Here is a 23,200-nt window from a genome sequence, read left to right as displayed (position 1 = left end):
TGCGAGTCCATAGAGTCACAGCCTTTCTTTGTTTCCATGTGGGAGGCCATGGCCCAGGTTTGGATAGATGCCCTAATTTGGATTTGTGGGTGCAGGATCTGTGTGAATGTGATTATGCCTTAAGGGGCTGGGAACAGGCACGGGCATAAATGAGCATGTGGCTATCCAGAGTTGTTCGTCCCATTCCTGTGTCCTGATCTAGTACCAGGACTGTTCTCGCTCCTGCTTCTCTTCCCTGTCACCCTATCTGATCCGTCTAGACCCCCACTGATGAACACTTGAGGACCATAGACATTGGTGGTGCAGCATAAAGATTGTGCTTGTCTTCCAGGGCAATACAAGGAGGATCCATGTCTCAACTGACCAAGGGGAGACCTGGAATATGGCCCAGCTTCCATCTGTGGGTCAGGAGCAGTTCTTCTCCATCCTGGCAGCTAACGAGGACATGGTGTTCATGCATGTGGATGACCCCGGAGGTGAGTGATAGAGGGCAGGTGGGCGATGCGTGCCTGAATAGATCCAATTGTCAGTTCCAATGCTTCATCCAACTGGAGCTGATTGTAAATCTCTACTCAAGGGAACACTGTATTCTTCTGATAACAAACCCTAGGAAATGCAGAGCCAACCTGACAATTCACTTAACTCCCCTGCCCGTATGTTCTAAGTATAGAAACAACTGTAACTTTGTCCCGTTGTGCACTGACCTGCCTTGTGTACCCGCTGCACCTTCCATGTAGGAGGCAGCATTCTGAAGGAGAGTCCAGCAAGGGCTCTAATTCCTGGTAGCCCATGGCTGTGGGAATCCCATAGCCACATACATACATAATGGTTTTCTACGTTGCGGGTCTGAGATGCATGTGGTTTCCATACTAGCCTGCACCCCATCATTTAAGTTGCCTAAGTTTTGGTCCACACCTTAACTTTGTTCCATTAGAAGTATTAGCCCGTTATCTGTGCCAAATCTTTCACTGTGGTACTTACAGCATTTGAAAAATCTGTCCTTTGAATCTTACGGTCCTGAATCCAGACTGCTTTGATGAAGAGAAGTGCATCAGTCTCCTTTATTTCGTCCGCAGTTGTTCATGGCCTTGGAGGGTAAGAGCAGCTTGTAGTGATGGAAGGAATAGTGCCCTTCAGTTTAAATTCCCGAGTGCAAACTAGGAGCAAAGACCAAAGCAGGCCAGTTAGATCACAAGTCAGTTTTCAGAGTTGCTGATGCAGTCAACATGTTTGTTGCTGGAAAATAGGACTGTCTTGTGAGTAGTGTGATACAAGGGCAGAGTTAAGGTTACCTGGCTAGCCTTAACTCTGACTTTCCAGGCTTTCTAATGCTTGTGGAGTGTTCCGAACAGTGTGGCATTCTCTCAGAGGCTTTTCCTGTTAGTAACTGATCTTTACAGTCTTAACCCTGACTGAAATATTTTGCTAGGGAATATTCTTTAAGACTTCAGCAGATGGCCCTGCTCCTTCTCAGACCAGTCCCTTTGTGGAGTCTTCCTTTCTAGTGTCAAGACTGGACACCTCATGTCGCTCACTGCCGTTCCGTTCTCCAGTCATGGAGAGAGCCACATCAGGCTGGTGGCTGCATGGGACGAGGATTGAGGGGGTCCCCTCTGCGCTCCTTGCTGCTCTCCCCATGCCATAACTGTATGTGTCACATGAAGTTGCCTGTCAGATACGTGTAAACACTTAAATTATCCCCCCAAATCCCTCCCCAGCAAACTCCTCCATGGCACCAGGCTTCCAGAGTAGCAGATTAAGCCAAACTTCTGCTTTCTAGGCTGCATGCTTTGAGAGTTAATGACCGCCCAGAGTTTCACTGAGTGTAATCCTCACTTCTGCACCACTCTCTGGCTTCAGATTTGCCAGAAAAGCTGTCCCCAGCATGTGATCATGCCTGTGACATTTCAGTTGCGCTGGTTTTGGTTTGGCAAAGCTAAGGGGCTCAGGATCAGGGCTTCCCTGGGTGTTGGACAAAGAGAGACCTTTGCTCAGATGGCCCTGTTATCAGACTACTGTCATTGGTTTATCCTCTCACACCCCTGGGCGGCAGGGCTGTTCTCCCTGTTGTACAAATGAGGAACTGAAGCCAGAGAGACTGAGTGACTTGCCCATGGTCTGTGATCAAGCCCGGAGTCCCTGGCTGACACCCTAACTGCTGAGCAATCGTTCCTGGCAAAGCAGAGGGTGAAAGTGCTGTCTCCAAGGCCAGCTGTAAGGAGAAGCAAAGAATTTGGCATCTAGTAGCGTCACACCATGTGAGTGCTGGAGTTCATGGGCCATCTTTGCTTCTCCTCTGGGACTTGCTGCTTCTGTCTGCCCTCACCACCCCTGCCATGTGAACTAGGGATAAATTGCTGATGTGATGCTGTGTCAGCACTGGCAGCATAAGGTGTGACTGGCATGTGGAGGCTTGAGTCCGGGTGTGACCAGGAAACTTTCCTGGTCTGGTAACCTCTTTCACAATTACACTGTGAGCACTATCTGATTGCCCAGCTGTATCATCTGTCTGTCTTGCAGATACTGGGTGTGGCACAATCTACACCTCAGATGATCGAGGCCTCATATACTCCAAGTCCCTCGAACGGCATCTCTACACTGGCATTGGGAGTGAAACTGACTTCACCAATGTGACCTCGCTGCGGGGCGTCTATATCACCAGCGTGCTCTCTGAAGGCAAGCACTCACTCTTGAAGGATGGGCTGCACCCAGCAGGACGGCTGTGGTAGAGCAAAACCCTCAGCCTCAGCATTGGGGAAGGGCCCGGGCTAAAGCTTCAGTCAAGGCAGAACCTTTCTCTTGAATGCTCCTCCCTGTTCCTGGGGGGCGCAATTCCCCCGGGGTCTGCACCAGGTCTCGGGAATGCCTTGGGGCACACCGAGGCCCAGGAAGGATGGGGTGGATCTCTGCCATCCTTTGCCTGCTCCTGTTTGAGTCCAACCCTTACTCTGTCTGCAGGGCTCACTTGGGCCTGGCTTACAGGACTGGATAGCGTGCAGTCCTTGCTCATGTGAGTAGCCCCATTGGAGTCAGTGGGCTGGTCCTGCTCCCTTTGGTGCTGGTGGGCCTGCTCACAGGAGTAAAGTAGTGGCTGGCTCCTGAATGCAAAACTTTCACATGTGAGTCTCCTGCAGGGCTCGAAATGGCCATGTTTGGGTTCAACCTAGAGGTCTTCAGGGAAGAGCCTGAGTTGGCTTCCAAAAGCCTGAACAAATTTATTCTGGCTGGGGGAGGGAGCGAGAACTAGACCACAGGACTCTACTCATTGAGCTTGAAAGCATCATGTTGTTGGCAGAGCCCCGCTGGGGTTCTGTGCTGCTCAGCAGGCTATGGCACTATGCAGGCACACCTGGGGGCGTTGCTGGCAGGAAACACAGCGCTCTCACTGCTGTGTCTGAATTTGCAACTGAAATGGTGCAGTGAAGGGAGGCAAGTAGTCCATGGCAGTATGAGCTAATATGGTGAATGGTGCTAACTGCCATGCAGGTCCATTCTGCCTTCTAAGGCAGAGCAGGGAGGGAGCCTGGCTGGCTTAATAATGATTTTAAAAAATCCTTGAAACTTGCTTGCTCCTCCTTTTCCTGCAAGGATGGTTCTTGGCCTCCACTGTCTCCTGGACAGCCTGCTGGTGTAACTTGGGAGCTTGCTAATTGCCCATTATTGAACTATTAGCCTGAACCAATCCTTGGGGTCCTACTAGTCCTTGAAGTCCTGAACTGGAACAGTGATTGCAGCTGGAGAGACACTGCCTCAGTGCAGTCTAGCAGGAGCTCTCTACACTGGGAAAACGGTGCAGTAGAAATATACATGGGTCAGCTGCCAGGGAGTAATCGACTCATCACCTTCTGCTGCAGCCAGGCTGCCTGTTTCACGGGGGCGGGATGTAGGCTAGATGGACGGGGACAAGGGTCCCGTCAGACTGTATTGCTGTCTTCAACGGGAGGGCTGAGTTGGAGTGAGCTGAGTGGAATACAAAACACCGAGGGTTTCATGCCAAGTGTTTCCCTCCCCTCCAGACCGTTCCATCCAGTCGGTGATCACGTTCGACCAAGGTGGTGAGTGGCTGCCACTGAGGATGCCTGTCAACGCTAAGTGTAACTCCACAGCAAAGAACGAGGAGGTGTGTCTGTCTGGGGTCCCAGGGCAGCCAGGCTCAGGTGTGGGGCACTGCCATGTGTCGGGACGCAGGCAGGGCAGACATGGCCCCATAGTTCATTTTTTGTAAGCAATCTTTTATTTAAGACCACTGCATCTTCCCATGTGCAAGTCCAAGGGGACCTATTCCCGTGGCAGGGCTAGTGGCCCAGACACTGCAGCATCAGGCCTGCGTGCGGCGACTGCTCAGTTTATTCCCATCCTGCAGCGTGAGTGAGATGCGTAATAAAGTGAAGTTCAATAGTGACACCAGCCAAGACTTCACAATGTGTTAATCCAGGCTTTTGTGGAGTATCTTTGGGGGCAGACAGCTGCCTGTCCTGTGTGATTGGTCTGTGCCTCGCACAACATGGAAATGGCAGAAGTGGGTAAAGGTCCCTGGCCCTACATTAGTTGAGTGGCTCAAGGTGGGCACAAACCTGAGCTGGGCTTTGCTGAGATGCTGGTGGGAACATGCCAGAAGGACCCCCCCACCCCAATGTGTCACCTTGTTTCCTAACCTGGATTCTCTGGTGTTGTTCACAGTGTAGCCTTTACATCTATGCATTGTACGGCATCTCCCTGAATCACAACGTGCCCATGCTGCCTCTGTCCGAGCCCAATGTGGTGGGAATAGTCATCGCTCACGGTAACGAACCCAACTGCTACCAACACAGGGAGAGGGCAAGTGGAGGGGTATGTGGGCGGGACAGAGGGGAGTCTCAGAATCCATCCTCTGGGCCTTGGGCTGGCAAGTGACAGGTTTAATCCATTTGGGGTGAGTTGCTCGTTCCTACAGAGCAAGGCTGTGGGGGGCAAGGGAAGGTCAGAGGAAATAAGTCTGTCTGTCTGCCCCCGAGGAAGGGACACTTCCTGTACTTGCTCTAATCCCCGTGGTGTTGGGCCCTGGGTTGCAGGCAGCGTGGGGGATGCCGGCCCCGTGGTGAGCCCAGACGTTTACATATCTGATGATGGGGGCTACACTTGGACATGGGTGCTGGAAGGACCCCATCACTACGCCATTCTGGACTCCGGGGGCATCATCGTAGCCATTGAGCACAGCCTCGAGCCGATCAATGTGATTAAGTAAGCCTGAGCTCCACTTTCTGAAGGGGATGCGGTGGGGGGTGGGTCTGTTCTCCGGTTCCTGGAGGCTCTGGTGAGCTGTAAGCAGAGCTCTGTCCATATAGATTGGTGCTGAGGGAGAAACCAGGCTGCTGTCAGTGTTGGGATTTCTCCTCCCTCCCTTGTTCTGCAGCTGCTCAAAGGCTCTTCTATGGGAGTGGGGCTGTTCAGAGTGGAAGGAGCCCTCTCCTTTGGCAGATACTGCTTTGTGCTTAGCGCTCTGTCGGTAAGCTCCCGCTTCTGGGCCTTCACTCCTGTGCACAAGCCAAGCTGCTTGGCCTGTGCTGTCTTTCCACACCTCTTCGCCTTTGAACGTAACGGGGTCACAGAAGGTTCCACCTGGTCTCTCCTTGGTTGTGATCCAGGCTCCTCACCGTAACCCTTTTCTGTCTAGGTTCTCGACGGATGAAGGTCAGTGCTGGCACAAGTACACTTTCTCCAAGGAGCCCATTTACTTCACCGGGCTGGCGTCGGAGCCAGGAGCCAGATCTATGAACGTCAGCCTCTGGGGCTACAGAGACTCTGTCTTGCCCCGCAAGTGGGTCTCCTACACCATTGACTTCAGTCATCTTCTCAGCAGGAACTGTGAGCTTCTCTTGCTTCCTTCCTTTCCATGCAGAGATGGGGGTGCAGAAGGGCTGAGGGGCAGAGTGGGGGAGCAATCTGAATAGATGAGTGTGGATGCATTAGGACTGAGAGATACAGATTGGTTTCAGCTCCCATAACAGTGGAACATCTGCTCCAGAGAGGCTGCTGTAAAGTGCCTCTCTAGACTGCACACATCACACTGCTGCTCCCTTTCACACCTGGGCATGCTTGTGGCATTTCACGCAGGAATCCAAATTAAGCTGCAGCAATTGGAATCCCCCTACCCCAGATTTCCTACGGTTGGGTCCCATCTAGAATCACAGGGTTAGAAGAGACTGCAAAGGTCAGCTAATCCAGCCCCTGCCAAGATGCAGGACTTCTTGTTGTGTCTAACCCAGGGGTGGACAAACTACGGCCTGGGGGCCGCATCCAGCCCTTCAGATGCTTTAATCTGGCCCTTGAGCTCCTGCCAGGGAGCAGGGTCTGGGGCTGCCCTGCTCCATGCGTGCTGTGGCTCTGCGCAGCTCCCGGAAGCAGCGGCATCCCCCCCCCCCGCCCCACTCCGGCTCCTACACGTAGGGGCAGCCAGGGGGCTCTGCATGCTGCCCCTACCCCAAGCGCTGCCCCCACATCTCCCATTGGCCAGCAACCACAGCCAATGGGAGCTGCAGGGGCGGTAACTGTGGACGAGGCAGCAGGCAGAGCTGCCTGGTCATGCTGCCGCATAAGAGCTGGAGAGAGGACATGCTGCTGCTTCTGGGAGGAGCTTGAAGTAAATGCCACCCAGAGCCTGCACCCCAATCCCCTCCAGTGCCCCAACCCCAATCCCCAGCCCTGATCCCCCTCCGTCACCCTGAACTCCTCATTTCTGGCCCAACCCCAAAGCCCGCACCTCCAGCTGGAGCCCTCACCCCCTCCCGCACCCCAACCCCCAATTTCGTGAGCATTCATGGCCCGCCATACAATTTCCATACCCAGATGTGGCCCTTGGTCCAAAAAGTTTGCCCACCCCTGGTCTAACCTACCCCAGACAGATGGCTTCAGCCTCCTTTTGAAAACCTCCAGTGAAGGAGCTTCCAGAAGCTCCCTAGGCATCTGTTCCATTGCCCTGTTGTTTTTACAGTCAGGGAGCTTTTCCTGAGGTTTAATCTAAATCTGCTGTGCTGTCGTTTGTCCCCAGTGCCTCTTGTCCTGCCCTCTGTGGCAAGAGAGAGCAACTTTACTTCCAAGTATCTGAAAACCATTATCAAGTCCCCCCTTAATCTCCTGTTTTCCATACTACACATAGCCAGTTCCTTCAGCCTTTGCTCGTATGGCTTGTGTTCCATCCCTCTGATCATCTATGTCACTCGCCTCTGGATCCTTTCCAGTTTCTCTACATCCTTTCTAGACATTGGTGACCAAAACTGGACACCGTACTCCAGCTGAGGCCAAACCAGCGCTGAGTAGAGCAGTACTATCATAGAATCTCAGGGTTGGAAGAGACCTCAGGAGGTTATCTAGTCCAACCCCCTGCTCAAAGCAGGACCAATCCCCAACTAAATCATCCCAGCCAGGGCTTTGTCAATCCTGACCTTAAAAACCTCTAAGGAGGGAGATTCTACCATCTCCCTAGGTAACCCATTCCAGTGCTTCATCACCCTCCTAGTGAAGAAGTTTTTCCTAATATCCAACCTAAACCTCCCCCACTTCAACTTGAGACCATTACTCCTTGTTCTGTCATCAGGTACCACTGAGAACAGTCTGGATCCATCCTTTTTGGAACCCCCTTTTCAGGTAGTTGAAAGCAGCTATCAAATCCCCCCTCATTCTTCTCTTCTGCAGACTAAACAATCCCAGTTCCCTCAGCCTCTCCTCATAAGTCATGTGCCCCAGCCCCCTAATCATTTTTGTTGCCCTCTGCTGGACTCTTTCCAATTTTTCCACATCCTTCTTGTAGTGTGAGGCCCAAAACTGGACACAGTATTCCAGATGAGGCCTCACCAATGTTGAATAGAGGGAAATGATCATGTCCTTCGATCTGCTGGCAATGCCCCTACTTATACAGCCCAAAATGCCGTTAGCCTTCTTGGCAACAAGGGCACACTGCTGACTCATATCCAGCTTCTCAACCACTGTAACCCCACTGTAATTCCTTTTCTGCAGAACTGCTTCCTAGCCATTCGGTCCCTAGTCTGTAGCAGTGCATGGGATTCTTCCATCCTAAGTGCAGGACTCTGCACTTGTCCTTGTTGAACCTCATCAGGTTTCTTTTGTCCCAATCCTCTAATTTGTCTAGGTCCCTCTGTATCCTATCCCTACCCTCCAGTGTATCTACCACTCCTCCCAGTTTAGTGTCATCTGCAAACTTGCTGAGGGTGCAGTCCATGCCATCCTCCGGATCATTAATGAAGATATTGAACAAAACTGGCCCTAGGACCAACCTTTGGGGCACTTCACTTGATACCAGCTGCCAACTAGACATGGAGCTCAACTACCCGTTGAGTTCGACGGTCTAGCCAGCTTTCTATCCACCTTATAGTCCAATCATCCAGCCCATACTTCCTTAACTTGCTGGCAAGAATACTGTGGAAGACCGTGTACCCGAGACTCGCCGGGGCTCAACCCTCCCGGATGAGGAGGGGAGCCACGCTGGCCTTGACTTGTCGTCTGAGGGTCTCGGTTCTCGGAACTGTCGCCCACTGCCCGGGTAGCTCGGTCCCTGTGGATAGGACCGGGCAGTGGCACAGTCAAAGGGGGGCCCAGCCCTTGGTTTGGGCGGGCACCAAATACACAGTTCTCTCAGCTCCGACCCTTTGGTTCGGGGCGGGCTGGCAGGAGTGCGGGTTGCTCGGGCCCTTTGGGACAGGACAGAGCAGTGGCAGTCAAAGGGAGCCCAGCCCTTGGTTCGGGTGGGCACCAAATACACAGTTCTCTCAGCTCCGGTCCTTTGGTTCAGGGGCGGGCTGGCAGGAGTGCGGGTTGCTCGGGCCCACTGAGACAGGACCGAGCAGTGGCACAGTCAAAGGGGGCCCAGCCCTTGGTTCGGGCGGGGCACCAAACACACAGTTATCCTAGCTCCGACCCTTTGGTTCAGGGGCAGGCTGGCAGGAGTGCGGGTTGCTCGGGCCCACTGGGACAGGACCAAGCAGTGGCACAGTCAAAGGGGGCCCAGCCCTTGGTTCGGGCAGGGCACCAAACACACAGTTCTCAGTTTAGCTGGCCTCTTCAGGCCGGGGGAGGGGGATTCTGCCTCCCGTGGATGGGTGGCAGGGGGAACGCAGGCCCACCCACTCTACTGCGTTCCAGCCCGGGGCCTAGTAGCGGTGATCACCGCTGCAGATGGTCAGTGGGGATCCTGACCCCAACACACTGCCATGGGTATCGGGAAATCTGCAGCCTGACTCGGGTCGGCTGCCCCCGGGCTACTTCCAATATCCCCCTCTGAGCCTATGTGGTTCGTGGGATCAGCTTCGGGGATGTCCCACCACGTAGGCTCCTCACGGCCAGGGCTGGGCAGCAGATCCGGCAGCTCCTCCGGGAAGTCCGGCCAGGCCTGTTCCGGGGGGTCCTCGGGGCCGCAGCAGGGACGGGGCGGCTCTGGCAGCTCCTCGTTGTAGCGAGCGCAGGGAAGCTCCGGCCAGTCCGGACACCGGCCTGTGGCCTCAGCAGCTTCCCGGTCAGGAGCTCCCGCAGACAGGTCGGCTCCTGACGGTGGCTGGGCTCCAACTGAGGGCTGAGGGCCGGCTTTTATCCTTCCGGGTCGCCGCTTGACCCTCTGAGGGGCAGGACTTCCACTTAGAGGCCCCGCCCGTATGGATGATTGACGGGGCTCGACCCTCCCGGATGAGGAGGGGAGCCACACCGCCTCGTTACAGACTGTATCAAAAGTTTTGCTAAAGTCAAGGAATAACACTTCCACTGCTTTCTCCTCATAGAAGGCAATTAGGTTAGTCAGGCATGACTTGCCCTTGGTGAATCCATGCTGACTGTTCCTGATCACTTTCCTCTCCTCTTAGTGTTTCAGAATTGATTCCTTGAGGACCTGCTCCATGATTTTTCCAGGGACTGAGGTGAGGCTGACTGGCCTGTAGTTCCCCGGATCCTCCTCCTTCCCTTTTTCAAAGATGGGCAGTACAGTAGCCTTTTTCCAGTCATCCGGAACCGCCTCGATCGCCATGAGTTTTCAAAGACAGTGGCCAATGGCTCTGCAATCACATTCGCCAACTCCTTTAGCACCTTCGGATGCAGCATGGGGACTATCGCTTCCCATGACTTGCATGCTGTAATTCTGTGAATGCAGCCTAAAACTGCATTTGCTTTTTTTTGCAACTGCTTCACATTGCTGACTCATGTTTAGTTTAGTTTAGTTCTATCCTGCAAAGTGTTTGCAACCCCCCTTGTCTCCCCTGCCCCCCAGCCCCTCAAACCAACTGTGTGTTATCTGCCAACTTGGTCTATTCCTACATCTAGGTCATTAATAAAAAAGATGTTAAACAACACCGGACCCAAAACAGATCCCTGTGGAACCCCACTTCAGACCTCCCTTCAATCTGACATCATTCCATTAATAGTTACTCTTTGTTTGCGGTTCTTTTAACCAATTATATATCCACTTATTGGTAATTCCGTCAAGCCCACATTTCTCCAGTGTACCCCTCAGGATGTCATGTGGGACTTGTCAAAAGCCTTGGTGAAGTCCAGGTATATTATGTCCAGCGCACTACCTCTATCCATCGAACCAGTTATCCTGTCAAAGAAGGAAATCAAGCTGGTTTGGCATGCTTTGTTCTTGGTAAACCCAGGCTGGTTGCTAGTGATCATCCCTTTATCCTCCAGGCATTTGGAAAAGGAATGTTTTATACGTTGCTCTAGTAGCTTCCCGGGCATCGTGGGGATGAATAGCATCCAGCCCTGCTGACTTGAATTCATTCAAATTGGTCAGAAGATCTCGGACATGTTCTTTACTGCAGCCCTCCCCTTTGTTGTCTGTGATAACTTTGTTAGTCATCTGGTCACATGTTATTTTTTTGTGAGAAGACTGATGCAAAAGAGGCATTGAGCAGCTCTGCTCTCTTATCATCTGTTACCAGCTCCATTGAGCAGCGGGACCACACTATCCCTGATCTGTCTTTTTATTCTGATGTATTTGTAGAACCCTCCCTGTTGTCTCTAACGTTTCTTGCCAGTTTTAACTTCTTCCTTGCCTGGGTTTTTCTGATTTTGTCCCTACGCACTTGGCTACTCCTCAGTGACATGCCTTGGCATAGAAAGTACGCTTATTAAGTTTGCAGACGATACCAAACTGGGAGGAATTGCAACTGCTTTGGAGGACAGGGTCAAAATTCAAAATGATCTGGACAAATTGGAGAAATGGTCTAAGGTAAACCGGATGAAGTTCAATAAAGACAAATGCAAAGTGCTCCACTTAGGAAGGAACAATCAGTTTCACACATACAGAATGGGAAGAGACTGTCTAGGAAGGAGTATGGCAGAAAGAGATCTAGGGGTCATAGTGGACCACAAGCTAAATATGAGTCAACAGTGTGATACTGTTGCAAAAAAAGCAAACGTGATTCTGGGATGCATTAACAGGTGTGTTGTAAACAAGACATGAGAAGTCATTCTTCCGCTCTACTCTGCGCTGGTTAGGCCTCAACTGGAGTAGTGTGTCCAGTTCTGGGCACCGCATTTCAAGAAAGATGTGGAGAAATTGGAAAGGGTCCAGAGAAGAGCAACAAGAATGATTAAAGGTCTTGAGAGCATGACCTATGAAGGAAGGCTGAAAGAATTGGGTTTATTTAGTTTGGAAAAGAGAAGACTGAGAGGGGACATGATAGCAGTTTTCAGGTATCTAAAAGGGTGTCGTCAGGAGGAGGGAGAAAACATGTTCACCTTAGCTTCTAATGATAGAACAAGAAGCAATGGGCTTAAACTGCAGCAAGGGAGATTTAGGTTGGGTATTAGGAAAAAGTTCCTAACTGTCAGAGTAGTTAAACACTGGAATAAATTGCCTAAGGAGGTTGTGGAATCTCCATCTCTGGAGATATTTTAGAGTAGGTTAGATAAATGTCTTTTAGGGATGGTCTAGACAGTATTTGGTCCTGCCATGAGGGCAGGGGACTGGACTCGATGACCTCTCGAGGTCCCTTCCAGTCCTAGAGTCTATGAATCTATGCCCCTCCCTCCAGTTCCTGGATGTCCCTTTTTGGTTTGTAGAAAGCCAAAACGCTCCTTGTGCAGCCCCGACATAGGCTGCTGCTACGGGTGGGGTAGTGCCTATGCTGTGACTCCCTTGCTGTAGAATTGTGCTCCGGCACAGAGCGGTCATTTAGAGCTTTTTGTACCTGTGGCTTGTCTGTGGTGAAATGCATGAACAGAGTGTGGAATTCTGCAGTGTCTGCAAACAGCCATGAGACTAGCTCTGGGTATGGACGCTGGAAGTGTTGTCATTAACCACTGCGCTGCTGGTCACTTCAGGAACATTGAGGCAGTGTGCTTAACCCGCCCTCTCAAACCGCTCCCACACCTCTCCAGGGGTCAAAAGCCCCAACTACCAGTGACTAGCACCTCCAGCTTCATCCCGACCACTTCCGTGATGCAGTTAGTGGCTGCGAATGCAGAGGCAGCATACAACAGAACTTGCTTTTCACCCACTTCTGCGCTGCCCTCCTTCAGTAAAAGCCTTCACTCCCAAAGCGTGACCAAAGCTGTGCTGGCCCCAGGAGCCTGGGCACAGCCTTGGGTTTCAGCTTGGTGTGGAGAACATGGAGGTGTAGGGGGCTTTGTTCCAATGGGCTCGCCTCTGGCTAGTGGTTAGAACAGGCGGCTGGGCAAGTTGTGGTGTGATCTCGGGCAAGGCCCAGACCCCTCAGTAAAACAGGCCTGGTTCACAAAGCTGCAAGGATGCTGCACAGCCCCTCTGAGAGCCTCTACTGAATACTGCCATGGTAACATCTTGGGCACTTAGTTGTCCTGAGGGTGGTGTAAATGAGAGGAGCCTTGTGCGCTCGGTGCAGAGCTCTGAATCTTCCCAACGTGCTAGATCTCACGGCTCCTCTGAGGCGGGTGCGATAGGGAGTGACACACCCACTGCCACCAGAGCCTGGATAGGAATCAGGGGTTTCTGGAGTTAATCTCATGCACGATCCTGTAACTTCCCAGTGAGATGAGGGGGTAGCTCCCGTAGGCTACTTAGGAACCGGGGTTCCCTACCAGTGTCCCAAGGCCCACTGGCAGCAAATAACTTCACCGGGCGGATGTTGCTAGGGTTTTTCAGGGCAGATTTTAGTGTTGATGGAAAGGAATGTGGTTGATGCTGGCTAGAGCAGGTGGTGTAAAATCCTTCCCCCTTCTCCCAGTGCCCCCAGGTATTACCCATTACTGCCTCTCCTGCGGGCGGGCAGACTGTCCTGCTTCATTGTGCCACACTCCTTTTCTTGCTTTCAGCCCCGTGAGCTGTAGCTCTAGGGTTGGCAGCTGTTGCCTAGGGTCAGTTCCTGTCTTCTCGATTACATTGTCTCGTGCCTGGAGTCTGATCACCTTTCTCCTCTCGTAGGTGAGGACGCCGACTATACTGTCTGGCTGGCTCACTCCAGCGAGCCTGGCAGCCGCACTGATGGCTGCGTTCTGGGCTATAAGGAGCAGTACCTGCGTCTCCGCAAGTCATCTGTCTGTCAGAACGGCCGAGATTACGTGACGATGAAGCAGCCATCGGTCTGCCCATGCACACTGGAGGACTACCTCTGGTATGGCGAGCAAAGGCTCAATCCCCTTGTGTGGCAAGGGGGCTGGCATAGTTGGGCAAGGGGTGATGGCTACTCTGCTAAGGTTACTAGAGTGGCACTGCATCAGGTGGCACTCTCGTCTGGCGCTCAGGTGGTGGCATAGGAGCTGCCTTTGTGCTGGACCCGCTCGCGTGGATCATCTAGCCTGGTCGGCATGTAGGGTTTGTCAGAGCATCGCCCAGCGAGTCAGGGATCCCACTCCTAGTGCCTGGCAAAGGCAAACCTGCTCAGAGTGCACCACACGTGGTGCCATGCGTAACTTGGAGATGAGGGGACCTCTAACCAGACCCTGACTTCCCTACGGTGTATGTGGGAGTGCCAAGAGCTCACCCGCAGGCCTAGCACAGCCTGTCTCCGCTTGGCTAGAAAAGTCCACTTCAGGTGCTCCAGGACTGTCTGTGTGACAGTGCTCTAGCCGGCTAGGTGAAGTTCACCCCTGAGCCATCACTCAGTGTGTCGCTCATGCCCGTCTCTGCTTTTTGTCCTTGCGCTGCAGTGATTTTGGCTATTTCCGCCCTGAAAACCAGTCTGTCTGCGTGGAGCAGCCGGAGCTGAAGGGCCACGACCTGGAGTTCTGTCTCTATGGCAGGCAGGAGCTACTGACGACTAGTGGGTAAAGTGGCTTTTTAACAGGGATTCGCTCAGCAAACCCTGGCCCTAGATAGAGGCAGGAGCAGAATGGCAGGGACTCCTGGGAGCAGGGGGATAGATCTTGCTGCTGCCAGTGGGTAGGGCTACAGGGTGGGAATTAGGAGGACCTGGGTTCTGTGCCAGGCTGTCTCACCAATTCCTCCTGGGCAACGATGGTACTTCCCAGCCTGGCCCCAGGGCTTTGGGAAAAGTGCAGCTGTAGCATACCCAAGTGGGAAACTGCCCTTCTGGTCCTGGGAGACCAGTGCTGGGCACACAGAATGGATGTGGATACCCCTGCTGCTGGCCCTGTGCTGTTTGTGGGGGCATTCGGTCATGGAGCCAGACCTCAGGGGAGCCTGCCCAGCTTTAGGAGGCCGTTCCTCTGGCCCCCTGGCAGGATAGGGCTGGAGATCTCCCAGCAGGTCTGGGCGTAGCTTTTGGATCCTAGCTAGGAAACCACATTGCTCTGCACACTTTTTGCCTTCCCAGGGTGGTGGTGTGGGGTTTGATGTCTCCAGGAATGGCCAGACAATCTCTGAGCTGTCCTGGGAAGCTCCCTCCTGATCATCAGGCCCTGCAGGCGCTTTCTTCCCTGACATTCCAGGTATCGTAAGATCCCGGGAGACAAATGTAGCGGTGGGAAGAGTCCGAGCCGTGAGGTGACGGACCTGAAGAGGAAATGTACAAGCAACCTGTTGACCCCCAGCCAGCTGGTAGGTGATAGCAAACGTGTGGGGAGCCAGCCAATACCAGGGCGTGAAGTGCTTGGGACCCTTGGGGTGCAAGGTTCTTGTACAAACGCCAGGAACTGGCGCAGTCTTGGTTTAAATTTCATGTTTTGTGAATTTAGCAAAACTTCCTTCTCTATCTCTCTCTGCAGTCTGCTGCCTCCAGCTCCGCTCCCATAATCCTGGCTGTCGCGAGCGTAATGCTCCTCACCATCATAGCTGGAGTCCTGATCATTAAGAAATACGTCTGTGGGGGCAGGTGAGGTTTGGGAGGGGTTTCACATGCAGTCGCTCTGGCTGAAGTATTACACATCTCATAGATTTTAAAGCCAGAAGGGACCATCGTTATCATCTAGTCTGACCTCGTGCACGTCACAGGCCACAGAACCTCACTCACTCACTCCTGTAGCAGACCCCTAACCTCTGGCTGAGTTACTGAAGTCCTGAAATCATAGTTTAAAGCCATCAGGTTACAGAGAATCCACCATTGACTCTAGTTTAAACCTGCAAGTGACTCATGCCCCATGCTGTAGAAGAAGGTGAAAAAAACCCAGGGTTTCTGGCAGTTTGAGCTGGGGGAAAATTCCCTCCCAACCTGAAATCTGGTGATTAGCTAGACCCTGAGCATGCGGGCAAGACCCAGCAGCCAGACACCTGGGCAGGAATTCTCTGTAGTAACTTGGAGCCCTTCCCATCTAGTGTCCCGTCACCAGTCATTGGGGTTTTTGCTACTGGCCGTCGCTGCTGGGCCACATGCTGTTGTAAGCAGTCTCATCGCACCGTCTCCTCTGTAAACTTATCAGGCTCAGGCTTGAAGCCAGTTAGGTTTTCTGCCCCCTCAGCAGATAACGGCTATGCTGGAATCCAAGGTGTACATGCAGCACCCTAGCCTAGTGGCACAGCTCTGGCGCAGGTTGTCCGAGATCCCAGGCACCTGCTCGTGTTGCTAGTGGTTGTACCTCAGACTGCGGCGTAGGCATATCCTGAGGTGTCTCTGAAATCTACCAGCTTCAGTTAAGTGAAGGTCATTGATGGTTAGCAGCTCCTGAATCCTTCCCACAGTCGCTAACCATTCCACTGCAGAGTACGGGGCATCTTAAAGGCCTGGAAGTCTTCCCCCAGTGCTGGCTGCATTAGAAGGTCTTGTTGTTTGACATGCCAGAGGTGCAATAGACAGCATGGCATGGCCCTGACTCCCGTGTCTGCTCCACCCCCAGGTTCCTGGTCCATCGCTATTCTGTCCTGCAGCAGCACGCAGAGGCGAATGGAGTGGAAGGGGCTGAAGCTCTGGATGCAGCCAGCCCTGCTAATAAAAGGGGCTACCATGACGATTCTGACGAGGTAGGTGATTGGAGGGTGATGCAGATGCAGCAGAGAGCAGTGCCTGAGCATGGCATGTCCTCCTCGGCGTCCTGGGGAGCCAGGGCTTGAGTTGGACACTGGAAGGATGGGGTTAAGAATGGCTGCTGCTCCCATGCAAGGAGGGGACTGAATGTCAGGGCCATCTGAAACTGCCCCTTTGTTTGAGCAGCCCTGGTGGAGTGCAGACCACAGGCACCGGCAACGGGAGCGTAGGGCTGCTGCTGGAGAACCTGCCTCCCACTCAGTGTCATCCCCAGGCTGCAGAAGGCCAGGCCGGTCATGAATGTAGGCCCTGAGCCGCTCCAGCCGAAGGAGCCTTTGGGGGGATGAGTGGGCAGGCCAGTGGGTTCTGAATGGGGCAGCTGATGGGCTGCAAACGTATTTGAGCCTGGAATGTCTTCAGTGACTTGGAGAACACTTGATCTTGGGTTTCCCATTCAGCCTTGGCAGGGCGGGCTAGTTCCCAAGTGTCTCTGAAAACCACCCCCTTGTGGGCTGAACGGCCTGCATGAAATAAGTCAGTCCCAATCCCGTTCCTAGGTGGTTTGTCCGAAAGAATAGCGCAGCGGGCCCCTGTGCCGGCTGGCTGAGCCCCGGACACTGCCCCCGCCCCCATGTCCTTAGCCTTCTGGGCCAGGAACTGCATGGTACATGTGAGAAGCTTGCACTGCAGTGATCCCTGTCCTGTCAATAACAGGACTTCAGACTTGGGGCTGTTAAGCAGAGGAGTGGGCTTGTGCTGTCCTGGTGGCCTTGGCCACCATCCTAGCTATCACGCAGGGTGAGATTTTCACGTAGTGCTGAGTTCCCAGGGGCCCTGTGGCTTCCTGAGCATGAGGGGACGGCAGCAGGCATGGTGTCCTGTTCTCTCCCATTCCCAGGGCAGGAGGGGAGTGATCCTGGGCTGGGATCTGACCGAGATGGGGGAGGCTCTGGTGCTGTCTGCCCTGAGGGGTGAGCACTCGTGTTCTCTCCTCAGGACCTCCTGGAGTAGGGGCACGTTGCTGCTCTCTGGCACTGGACAAGTGGGTTTGGACGCTGCCACGGATCTGCAGAACAGCAAACACCTCCTCCAGCCCACGCTTCTCCGCAGTGGCTGCCCGTCTCCTTTCCGAGGGACTCCACTTTCCTGTCGCTTCCCTTGAGACTGTCCAGAGCCAGCTGCGCTGCAGACCCAGGGAGGAGACAGGGAGCTGCTGCAGCGACCTGGCGGCCCAGAGGCCAAGGGGGAGGGCAGGGGCTTAATTTAACTTTATTTTAATGAGATTTCTTTCCAGCTGTTTGTTTTTTAAGGAAGACTAAATAGGAAGGTGAAACCAGCATTTCACTAAGCGCTAACCATGACGAAGGTGCAATTCATCCTGCTGCAGAGAGAAGGCTCTTAACTCCAGAGTCACCCCTTGGGGGCTCATCTCTGCCTCAGCATGGCCTCAGCTGGGCGAAGCTGCTGGTGGCACTGGCCTATCCCCACCACTTCACCTAGCATGGGCAGGCCTCGGGCCCCCCGCCAGGACGGCATGTCGCTTAGCCAGCACCCTGCAGGGCCACAAGCCAAAAATGAGAAGTGATTGGATGAAAAGCGTGGCACGTCAAGTGGAGTTCATCTCCGTGCCAGGAGTAACTGCTGTGACTGGCCCTTGTGGAATCAAAGCACTGAACTGGGAAAGCACCATGTCTGCAAACACCGGCAACAGCAGCAGGGGAGGGAAAGGGGTTATTTTTAGTTCTAGGAATAAGTGCAGCAGAAAGCTCGGTAGGAATAAATCTCCTGCTTGTTGGTGTGTTCTTCAGGGTGGTGGGAAGCGTGTTCCAGGTGGAGCTGTGCCCTGAAATGCCAGTGCTCTGGCAAAGAGCCGCATGGCTTCGTTTAAGGGGGCAGAAGCAGGGCCAGCACTTCCATTTAGGCGACCTAGGCGGTCGCCTAGGGTGCCAGGATTTGGGAGGGCAGCAATGCGGGGGCAGGGGGTCCTTCCACGCGCCATGTCTTCGGCGGCAGGGGGTCCTTCCGTGCTCCGGGACCCACCGCTGAAGTGCCCCGAGGACCGGGAGTGCGGAAGGACCCCCCCCCCCCCCGCTGCTGAAATGCCGCCGACCAGGAGTGCCGAAGGACCCCCGCCTAGGGCGCCAAAAACCCTGGCGCCACTCCTGGGCAAAAGAGAGAGGCTCCTAGTTTTCTATCATCTGCCTGTTTCCCCACCTAAAGCGGTAGGAGACAAGCTGCTTGGTAGCTCCTAGAGCGGCTGTTGATGTGGCCAGGCCTCGTGGTGGCTTGCAGGCACTCTGGCTATTATAAACAGGATCCTCAGTGCCTCGCCCTACCCAGCGGTACCACCTTTGGGGGTGATGTCACCTGGCAAACTGTAAGCTGCTGCTCTAGGCGCATTTCCCCTCGGCTGAGTACACTGCAGTGTGTCCATGTCCCTGTTTAAACGTCCAGTTGTCTTCTGCAATAGATGCTGCCTTGCTGATTGTGGATGGGGTGGCTAGGCCAATGCCTGGCTGGCCTTTGCACTCGGAGGGTTGGGTGATAAAAAGTGAATGTACCGAACAGTCTGACGGATATAACTGGGGTTAGTTCTCCACAGCTGGGTCCCAGTGGGCTGCCATTCGTCTGGTGCATTATTAGGCACCAGCGTAGGCCAAGAGCAAGGAACACAGTTCAGCCCCAGGCACGCGAGAGACAGGAGTCTCAAGAACTGGTATTTTTCAAACTTGGCTTATTTGAACTGAGCTGGCTTGACTGGAATTGTCCATCTCACAGTCCCATTAGCAGCATCCCCTCAACTTAACTCTTCTTTGACACTAAACCTATTTATTGCGACTCTTCACGTTGCTAAGTCCCAGCCTTGGCAGGACCTTAGGCATTGCTCTGCTCAGCATTGCAGCACCAACAGCTTAGGAGCATAATGTCATTTTCAGGAGTGCTTGGGCCTGTCTACACTGCCTGGGTTAGTGGAACTCGAGCTGGCAGACATAGGGCTTGAGCGTCTACATTCGTCTGTAACCCCAGGTTCGGAAGTCTTGAACCCTGGGTCCCAGCCTGAGCTCCAACATCTATACTGCAGTATGCAGGCCTGAGTCCAGCCACCCCCATCCCAGGCTTCCTAGTTCCCTCCTTAAACATGGCCACTGAAGCCCTGTGTTCGTGGTGCAGCATGGGAAAACATGACTGTCCAGGGCACAAAAGAAATTTTGGCTCACAGGATTGTGGGTGCTTTCTGCAGACTCCCAGAGCGCAAACCCAGTGGGGCTGCATCTACACTGCAAAGCAATAGGGCTTGAACCCTGGGTCCCAGCTTGACTCAGGCTCATATCCTCCACCCCATGGGGTCCTGGGTCACTGGGTCCAAACCCTGCGTTAGGATGATTTATGTGTAGACAAAAGGGGGTTAGGCTTGAGCCTGAGTTCGAACCCTGGACTTACACTGCAGTGTAGACATACCTTTAGGCACCTGAGTCTCACTGAAAGTAGGATTTAGGCTCCTAAATCAGTTAAGTGTTGCAACAAGGAGCCCTTAAATACCTTCACAAAAATCTGGCTGTAGCTACCAAACTCTTGTTACACTGGGGCTTTCCTTTAAAAATTTACAGGAAGAGCCATGCGGTCCCTGTGGCCACTAGAAGGCGCAGTTTCCCCAGCTATGGCTGGAAGGCTGCTCTCCGAAGCTGTGCTATGTTTTGGAGTAGCCTATTGCAAGGGAGTGAATGTGATCTGGCCAAGATAGAGGCTGCTCGGTGGTGAAGGCAGATCTGGGTGCATTTTCCTGGGCAACACATTGCCAAACTCTGCCCTCGTCCCACCAGTATCCCCCAGGTATTTACGCAGCAGGTCATGTAGAATAGGAATGAAGTAGCTTAGCCTGTTTGCCTGGAGAGTGTCTGGCTCCTAGACTCGGTTTAACAAAATTTCTTTTTAAAGAATGAGCTTTTGAGAAGCTTTTGTTTAGCATTTGACTAGCAGCCAAATAGCCACAGCTGGCCAAAGCGCCAGGAGAAGCTCTGGGTCCACGTTCCTCACCGCCTGGGACAAGAGGCTGAAGAATAAATGAAAGGCGGCTGCTCTGTCTCTGGGAGTCTCCTGCAGACTGTCTCAAGCACCGCCCAGCACGGACATCTGGGGCAGAATCAGACGTCCACGGCTCTTATTCCTAGAGCGGTCGCTGGAGCTCCAGGCACCAGCCTGCGATGGGAAACAGCAGTAGAGCATTTGGGAGATGGGACGGTTAGATGCATGAATGTAAAACTGGCTGTGAATTCTCATGCTCTTGAGACCAGCCTGTTCTGAAGGCGCATTCTCGTTTACAGGCTGTCGAGGAAGCTAGTAAACACTGTGGTTCTCTTTTGCACACCCCCTGCCCTATTTCCTGCCCCCAAACCCATCAGCCTTGATGTTTGCTATGCATGCGGTACATGGGCCATTGGGGTGGAGAGCACCTGCCCCCCAGAAAGCTTGCGCGCCAATGGGGTAAACGCAGCCTTGGCGAGAGACAAATGTCATTTTTCTGGTTGGCAACGGTGCATTTCCCCATGGGCCAGTGCAACGGCAGCCTTCCTCTCCCTGAGCAAAGCACACTGATAATGCTGCCTCTCTGTCCCTGCTGAATGGTTGTTGCCCAAGCACTACCCTGGGAATGCTGCTGTCGCATGGCATTGAGCACCAATGCTGCCCCAATACCCTTGGCTTACCAGTATGGCTGCAGGGCAGATCAACACAGGGATGCTGTGCCAGGTGCCCTGCCCGGGATATGTCACCACGTAACTAAAGCCAGAGCCCCTGCCCTGCCATGTAGAGTGTCTCCGGGTTCCAGGCCAAGGGCAGGTCCAGGGGATGGGCTGAGGGGTGTGGAGTGTTCTATAAACAAACCTGGCTGGGCTATAACTGTACTGGAGAGACAAGAGGGGGCAGGAGGTCTTTTACTGGACCAACGTCTGTTGGTGAGAGAAGTCAGGGCTGGGGAATGACTTTGTACTGGGATTTTTCTGTATATTTGCAATATTTGGGTTAGAAATAAAAACCAAACGGACTTTGTGTTACCTGCTCTGTGGGTGCCTCACTGTGCGAATGGGAGGGGTTGGCTCCTGCTAGACTGCTCTGAAGCGCCTCTCCCTCCTGGCCCAGCGACAGGCCTCAGCAGACCCCTGCGCACTATAACAAACACTAGGTGCTTTCTCCCAGGCCCGGCTCTCCCTGGTGACTAGCCACCATAACACACTGTAGGGGCGGGGTCAGGGGATAGCAGCGCGATCAATCTGTTTAGCCATGTGCCCCTCTTAAGGGCTCCAGTAAGTCTGTTACTCGGGTGGCCATTTCCCTGCTTAATGCACTTCTCTGGGAATGCACTGATGTCAATAAAATGTACAGTTGATTAGTCCTATTGAATCTCCATCTTACCAGTGGCAGGAAAACACCCCTCCCTTTGCTCACATGATCCTTCTGCCCTGCAGAGAGAGGCGGGCTTCCACGCCTGGCATCCTTAAGGGGAGCTGCGTGAAAGCAGTGTGGGCTTGCCCTTGGGGCAGGCAGCCAGGGAGCAGCAGGACACTGGGGGGCCGTGCCGTGGGCCAAGGCCACTAGTGCTAGAGGCTTTGGGTGATGGAGTGTGAGGGCTCAGACCAAAGCAGGTGGCTATTGGGTGAGTGTAGAGAGCAGAACTGATCCATCCCACTCCTCCCCTTCCAGGATCTAACTCAGGAGCCCAGTGCACAACTCCCCAGAGCGATTTGTCCCTGGGCATCTCCCAGGGCTTTTGAAAGGAAAAGCTACTTTAGTGCTTTGAAAACCTATTGGCAGAACAGCTCAGGGCTGTGTGTAGCCACTGTAGAAAGCCAGTTCCATAGCAGGCGTGGTCAGCATGCAAACCGACGTGCTCTGCCGCTGAACTAGGGTGACCAGATGTCCTGATTTTATAGAGACAGTCCTGATTTGGGGGTCTTTGTCTTATATGGGCTCCTATTACCCCCCCCCATCTCAATTTTTCACACTTGCTGTCTGGTCACCCTACGCTGAACTGCCGTTTGTTACTGTCACATCCAGGAGACCTGCTCATGCCTGGGATCCCCTGTGCTAGGTGAACACACAGACTGTCCCTGCCCTAAGGCACTGATGATCCTGTACTGTGTGCACTAGATGCTTACGGGTTCTCTTAGAACCTCTTTGTATTGTGGTAGCTGCCTGGGATATGTCCACACTGTGGCTGGGCATGAACCTCCCAGCCTGAGTAGACAGACTAGTGCTAGCAGGCAGTGGTGGAGGCCGGCTCCGTGGAGCAGGACCCCAGTGTGCTAGGTGCTGTACAAATGTTACCAATCTGGTGCTTGTTTTCTCAGCGTTCGTTGAGCTGCTCTGGCACCCAGCGAGGCTGGGGATGGGGGCTCCCAGCACACACTTTAGGAAGAACAGCCTTGTGAGGCTTGGGAGCTCAGTCTAATTTTGAGTCGGTTAAGAAGTGACTCTTCTGGCCAGTGCTACCTAGGGAGACAGTCCCTGTAATTCAGGGTCTCTAACTGGGCACCCCAGAGCCTAGCAGGATCCAGGGGTTCCCAGCTGAAGTTAACATCAAATGGGAAAGAAGATGTAACTTCTTGAGGGTGATTAACTGCAGGAGCAGTGTAGGCAGCGATGGGGTCGCTGGGAGCATTATCTGGAGTCTGTAAACAGAGCTTGGGGGGAGCAACTAGTTTAACAAGTCACTGGGCTGTTCAACAATCCCATCTGCAGGGAAGAATAATTCCCTACAGTGCGGGAACAGCTGGGTGACAGGCTCTGGCCTGGGCCATGCAGGAGCTCAGACACAGCATCAGCATAGTCCCTGCTGGCCTTAATTCAGTGAGAATTAGGCCTTTCATTGGACAAAGGGACTTCAA

The 23,200-nt window shown here is 53.5% G+C and overlaps 1 protein-coding gene across 2 annotated transcripts in view; it reads left to right on the top strand.

Moving 5' to 3' along the window:
• The window catches only part of SORT1 (sortilin 1), a 57,958-nt gene that overhangs the window by 27,211 nt on the left and 7,547 nt on the right, over window positions 1-23,200 (top strand). Inside the window, exons 9-20 of one of the 2 annotated variants that reach the window (XM_050956150.1) lie at window positions 332-476; window positions 2,521-2,676; window positions 4,017-4,128; window positions 4,686-4,783; window positions 5,052-5,220; window positions 5,654-5,844; window positions 13,385-13,574; window positions 14,110-14,226; window positions 14,851-14,959; window positions 15,127-15,233; window positions 16,192-16,315; window positions 17,316-21,370. In XM_050956150.1, coding sequence (XP_050812107.1) covers window positions 332-476; window positions 2,521-2,676; window positions 4,017-4,128; window positions 4,686-4,783; window positions 5,052-5,220; window positions 5,654-5,844; window positions 13,385-13,574; window positions 14,110-14,226; window positions 14,851-14,959; window positions 15,127-15,233; window positions 16,192-16,315; window positions 17,316-17,330 — 1,533 coding nt within the window. In that variant the 3' untranslated portion in view covers window positions 17,331-21,370. Of the gene's footprint in view, window positions 1-331; window positions 477-2,520; window positions 2,677-4,016; window positions 4,129-4,685; window positions 4,784-5,051; window positions 5,221-5,653; window positions 5,845-13,384; window positions 13,575-14,109; window positions 14,227-14,850; window positions 14,960-15,126; window positions 15,234-16,191; window positions 16,316-17,315; window positions 21,371-23,200 lie in introns of those variants that run through there. The other variant, XM_050956151.1, reaches the window with a different exon arrangement.

Source organism: Gopherus flavomarginatus, chromosome 5, assembly GCF_025201925.1.
Source record: "Gopherus flavomarginatus isolate rGopFla2 chromosome 5, rGopFla2.mat.asm, whole genome shotgun sequence".
NCBI lineage: Eukaryota > Metazoa > Chordata > Testudines > Testudinidae > Gopherus > Gopherus flavomarginatus.
Note: the sequence above shows the minus strand (reverse complement) of the source record. Positions and strands in the feature narration are given on the sequence as shown.